The sequence below is a fragment of the Dipodomys ordii genome, unplaced genomic scaffold (genome assembly GCF_000151885.1).
Source record: "Dipodomys ordii isolate 6190 unplaced genomic scaffold, Dord_2.0 Scaffold356, whole genome shotgun sequence".
Classification (NCBI taxonomy): domain Eukaryota; kingdom Metazoa; phylum Chordata; class Mammalia; order Rodentia; family Heteromyidae; genus Dipodomys; species Dipodomys ordii.
Window position 1 is genome coordinate 97,803 of NW_012267572.1, and position 6,477 is coordinate 104,279.

The 6,477-nt window shown below is 37.3% G+C and overlaps 1 protein-coding gene across 1 annotated transcript in view; it reads left to right on the top strand.

Moving 5' to 3' along the window:
- LOC106001669 (cytochrome P450 2C5-like) overlaps positions 1–6,477 on the top strand; it is a 72,792-nt gene that overhangs the window by 61,345 nt on the left and 4,970 nt on the right. Inside the window, exon 7 of the mRNA XM_013036694.1 lies at positions 5,689–5,876. Within this exon, the coding sequence (XP_012892148.1) occupies positions 5,689–5,876 (188 nt within the window). The remainder of the gene's footprint in view (positions 1–5,688; positions 5,877–6,477) is intronic.

Here is a 6,477-nt window from a genome sequence, read left to right on the forward strand (position 1 = left end):
GACCGGACCAAAAAAAAAAAAAGAAGTTAAATTGCAATGAGGAGCCATGCTTGTAAAAATACTATCAAGGGGCTGAGATTTAAGGATCAAACTTTGAAGGCAGCCTGGACATAAAAGTCTTTTTGAGACTCTTATCTCCAAATTAAACAGAAAATAGTGGGAAGTGGAGCTGTGGTTCAAGTGGTATAGCACCAACCTTAAGAAAAGAAGCTCAAGGACAATGCCCACACTCTGCTCAATCACATCAACAGCAAAAAAAATTTACTTGCAGATTTTTGCTTCAGGCTTACAACACCTGTGTCCCTAACTTTCCTACTTCTAGTATTCAATTTTCTGATCCTTTAATATTTAGAGAAAATTCAGTTATTAGTAGCTTAAATGAATGATGAGTTTCATGACCTCAAATACATTCACAGCACCAGATCAGAGTAAGGACAGCCCAGGAGGGCTGAAGCCTTACTTAGTCTAAACTAGTCACCATCCCACTGTCAATTGTGCATTGCTCTTATTCCTTTACTCTCCAACTTTGTACCACTGTGGGATACTGTGAATTCACTGTCATCACATGTGCTGGTAAATAATTTAATTGCATCAAATCTTAGGAGCAGGAAAATAACAAGGAATCATCGGAATTTACTAATGAAGGTTTGACAATACTTGCATCTGATTTATTTGGTGCTGGGACAGAAACGATGAGCACAACACTGAGATACTCCCTGCTGCTCCTGATGAAGCACCCTCAGGTCACAGGTAAGAGCACAGGGGGATACCTAGGTGAATCTTTGAAAAATATAGGAAAGATGCTGGTAGTGATTTGCCTTGTCAGGTATGTCTCACAGCTCAACATCCAGCTGAAATCAGAGAGAAGTGATGAGAACAATATAGTAGGAAAACCAGTGAGACTTTGTCTTGCATCTGGATTTTCTAGCAGGTAATCATTGGAAAATGACTCAAGCATAAATTGACATACAATAACATATTGATTTTACACCCAAAACTGCAGCTTTCACAATGGGTTCTTCTATATATTTTTCCTCATTCTGGCTATTCTAATACTGCCATAGGCCCAAGAGATCTCTTGTCACCAATGCATAAGTACAAGTCCTAGAAATTAATGAGGATGTATGAGATAAATTCCATTCCTGAATATTTTCTCATTAGAAATGTACAGATGCCATACCAGAAGGAATTTTACAACTTCAGAAGTCTAAGTCCATAAAATTTATGTTTGGTAAAGTTAGAATTTTACAAGGGCATCTGTAAATTTTATCTTTTACAATGTTGTTTTGTATTTATAGAGTTTTGATGTGGAAACACTATGTAAAGTTTTAGGAAATAAATAATTTAAGTGAGAATTAGACCTCTCACAATGAAAAAGAGAAGAGAATACTAACTGGATAAGATATCTACCAAAATTCTGATACTCAGAGTAGATGTAATTGTGATAAAATACCAGGGCCAGACACATGTTGCTTTCACCTAAATGTGGTAACAGGAAAAGTTCTGAAGGAATGAAAACTAAGTTATGTCTCCAAAATTCCCATAAAGTTCCCCCGCCCCTTTTTATTTTGCCAGTCCTGGGGCCTGAACTCAGGGGCTGGGTACTGTCCCTGAGCTTCTTTTGCTCAAGGCTGGCACTCTACACTTGAGCCACAACCCTACATCTGCCTTCTTTTGTGTATGTGGTACTGAGGAATAAAACCCAGGGCTTCATGCATGGTAGGCAAGCACTCTACCACTAGGCCACATCCCCAACCTCATAAAGTTTCCTATTTAGAAGTAACAAGTATTAAAGAAAATAGAAAAGAATTTAGCAAACAGAATCTCCATGTTCAAATTTTTACCATACCTCCACTCCTCAGGTAAAAAGGAAAACTCTCTCTCCACACCAAGAAAATTCTCTGTCTCTCTCTGTCTCTCTGTCTCTCTGTCAGTCAGTCTGTCTGTCTGTCTGTCTGTCTGTCTGTCTGTCTGTCTCTCTCTCTCTCTGTACTAAGAACTCTCTACTCAGAAATTTTGGGTAAAGACAGTGAAGGATAAAGTTGAGAGACACGGAAAAGCCCTTGTTTTTGATGCATAACTTTTTTTGTATATATCTTTTATTGTAAAGACACTGTACAGAGGGGTTACAGTTACATGAAAAAGGTAATGAGTAAATTTCCTATGGAGCATTGTTACCTCCTCCTTTGTTTTTCTCCTACCATTCCTTCCCTCCCCACCTCAACGTCCTCCCTCCCCCACCCACAAAGTTGTAAAGTTGGTTTTCAACATAGTGTCTTGTACATCTCATTTTTACAATGGGTCAACCTGTATCTTATTTCAGCATTTTGTTATTTCCTTTCCCCTCCCCAAATTAGAAAAATGTATATACAAGATGCAGGGCACTGGAATCAAATACAGAGAAGACAGGGGTTATACCATGGGGGAAGAACATAGAGAAGAAACAAGAATATCACACAGTACATTATAAATACATTGAAAACAACAGCAAAAAAGATAAAACTTCTTTTGTCTCTATCTTTGGGGTCATTTCACTTAGCATCACCTTGGATGGTCATATGTACATAGCTTTTGACCTTATGTGCTTCTCATAGACATATACCAGTTATATATATACATATATATATATATACGAATTATATATATATATATATACGAATTATATATATATATATGTATATATATAACTGGTATATGTCTATGAGAAGCACATATGATCAAGCACATTTGCTGGATCCATTCCTCTACTGAGGGTCATCTGGGTTGGTTCCATGTCTTTGCTATGGTGAATAATGCTTCAATAAACATAGTTGTGCTGGTAGATTTAGTATATAGCCTTGTTTGTGATTGTTTGGGTAAATATCCAAAAGTAGGATTGCTGGGTCCTAGTGGAGCTCTATGTGTAGTCTTTTGAGAAACCTCCATACTGCTTTCCAAAGTGGTTGAACAAGTTTACACTCCCACCAACAATGCAGTAGGGTTCCTTTTTGACCACATCCCCTGCAGGTGATGCACAACTTTCTGTCTTTTTTTCCTGAAATTCTCCAGAATGAAGAACTCTAAGAGCCTCCATATTTCAGCAATTTGATAGAAAATTCTCTCTAAGTGTCCAGCAGAATAAAGGGATAAAAGTCTTCACTCAGCATAAAGTTTTAGCATTCCAGAATACCAGGGTTAGAAAGAAGATCATCCCAAGTTTCAGAAAGACACAACTAGGTCAGATATCAAGAGATGATGGCATTGCATCAAAATTCTTAAGAGTGGGCTGGGAATGTGGCTCAGTGGTAGAATACTTGGCTTGCATGCATGAGGCCCTGGGATTCCTCAGCACCACATAAGCAGGAAGAAAAAAAGCCCGAAGGTGCACTGTGGCTCAAGTGGTAGAGAGCTAGCCTTGAGCTGAAGAGCTGAGGGACAGTGCCCAGGACCAGAGTTCAGGCCCCAGGACTGGACCCCCGCCCCCCAGAAAAAATTCTTAAGAGTAAAGAGAAAAGATGGGAGAGTAGACCGCTATATCAGCCATAAACTTCATACCCATTTTTTCTTTTTTCACACAATATGGTGTAATGTGGTATAATGCTTTTTTGTTCCATTTTCTCAAACCATTCAAGGAAATCATGGACTCCAGAACCTGGGATGGAAGGTTATGGGTAATCTGAAACTCACTGAGGCTGCTACAAACTCAGAAAACACCCACATCAGAACAAACCAGAAACCAATGATGTAAGGAGGGAAGGAAGGAGACATGTACAAGAGTCTCAGAATTCTCACTTAGTGACCATGAATTGCTAGATGTTTTACACAAGTATTTGTGCACTTGCAAATAATTCTAACTCAGGAAATAGAAAATCATGAACTGACTGATAAGAAAGAAATGGGAAGTACAATAAATGGAATGCAATTCTAGTTTCCACCAGGGAACAATAATGCTGAGCCAGAATGATTGAAACTGTGAATATTGGTTCAAAAACTGATATGTAATATCTAGTATATTGTTGTGAATGAAGTAATGGGAAACATACATGTTTATCTCTATGTGCCTATTTGTAGATGTGGCTAAATATATAAGACAGAGATGTGAATGCACATTTCACTCTCACATGCTAGGGTATCAATAAATATTCTCTAAAAGTGATTCTTATGTACTCAGGAGGCTGAGATCTGAGGATTTAAATTTGAAGCCAGGCCAGGTATTAAAGTTAATGAGACTGTTATCTCCAATGAACTACTCAGAAAAAGCCAGAAGTGGTGTTGTGGCTCAAGTGGTACAGCAAAATGTACATATTATTGCACACAAAGAAGTTCAAGGACAACACCCAGGCCCTGAATTCAACCTCAAGGTCCAGTAAAAGAAAAAAGAAAGCATCATTATTTAGAAAATGAACATTATTTTCCAAAGCAGATTCTAAGATTTCTAATAAGGATATCATCAGAAAGTGGTTTGATAATGGGAGTAGTACTGTACACTGTACACATGCATACACAAAAATATACACTATTTGTTTTTTTTTGTTTTTTATGTTTTTGGGTCCGGTCATGGGCCTGAACTCGGGCCTGGACCCTGTCCCTCAGCTCTTCAGCTCAAGGCTAGTGCTCTACCATTTGAGCCACAACACCACTTCCGGTTTTTTTCCTGCTTATGTGGTGCTGAGGAATCGAATCCAGGGCCTCAGGCATGCAAGGCAAGTACTCTACCACTGAGCCACCTTCCCAGCCCATACACTATATAATGCTTAAAAATAAATATTTAAAAATAAAAAATAATGTTTATTTTTGTTTTTCTTTGAGGACTATTATTTCTTCTTCTGCATTTTTATTAGTTTACATGAATTATACAAAAGTACTTAATGCTCATACTTCCATAGATGCATACAAAGATTTCCATTTTATTATTAAATAGCTTTACAATTAAATAGCTGCTTCAATTCAGCAAGCCTTTCATGCATTACTATGTGTTTGGACCAAAGTCAGTCCCTATAATATACATTCATTCATTGTTTCACTTAATTATGTCCTATTTAATTTGTGAAATATATTCTTCTCTTCATATCAACTACAGAAAAAACTAAACTCCATTTTTAAAAGACACATTATTTACTTAGTATCCATAAACTAATAGAATTTGAAAGTCATTTTATTTTAAAATTACCTCTTATCAACAAAAAAATTTCTGAATTCGAACAAAATGGGACTATTTTATTAACATCTTAAAAGTCATACTTAGAATGATTTATGTTGGCTAGCCATGAATTATCATTCATATTTGTGGAGATTTGTAAAATCTAGAGATATAAGTGAAGATAATAGTGTCCTCAAAAATGTACTTTTATTGTCAATATTTTATTCCCTTTATTTTAAAATGTTTTATTATTACAGTTTTATAAGCATATTGTTCCTATGATAATATACTTCTTACGTCTTAAATAAGGGTATATTAAATAAAGTTATTTTACTTCAATATATAAACTATATTACATGTATATTAATAGTCTTTCTGGTTTTTTGTGTTTTTCTTAACAAGAAACTAACCTCTATGCCTTGATTAACTCATTATAAGGCTACTAAGTAGGAGGAGGATGTGTGTACATGCTGAAGTCTTAATACTCCATGGGGTATGAATTTTTTTACTTACTGTGATCAATGTGTCTCTTTCTTCCTGTTTCACCATTTCTTATTATGTCTCACCAGCTAAAGTAAAGGAAGAGATTGGCCATGTGATTGGCAGGCACCGCAGCCCCTGCATGCAGGACAGGAGCCAAATGCCCTACACAGATGCTGTGCTGCATGAGATCCAGAGATACATTGATCTCCTACCAATGAACCTGCCCCATGCAGTGACCCGTGACATTAAGTTCAGAGACTACATCATTCCCAAGGTGAGCTTGTTTCCTTTCTGCTGAGCTTCTGTAGGGAGCCTGAGTTTCTGGGTCCACTGTGGGACTCCTCTGCTCCATACCACCTGAGAGAGCTGCAAAAGTCTCACAGTTGGCTGCTCAGGAGAGGTTGTGGTATAGCAAGTTTGGGGTTGTATATCCATGCGAAATTATCCTTGGTATCCCACACTGTGAATCCCAATTTTGTTATGCCCCTTAAATTCTTCTTGCTTTGGGGACTTCTCCTTGTTCTTGTTTTCTTTTTTTTCTTCTAGTTCTTCCTCCTCCTCCTCCTCCTGCTGTTCTTCCTGCTGTTCCTCCTCCTGCTCTTCCTACTCCTTCTATTCCTCTTACTTCTCCTTCTCCTCCTTCTTGATCTTTTGGCTATGCTTAGTTTTTGTATTACCAAATGTGTACAAAAACTTATTATTGACCAATTTCCCAATATGTTGTGCTGGGATGTATATTATACCTCCAGTAAAGTTATAGATAAATTTAGGAGAAAATGTCAGACATATACTAGTTATTGCAAATAAGGGAAACCATGGGACCTATGTTTCTTTGGGCCTGGCTTACTTCACTTAATATAATTTTTTCCAAGTCT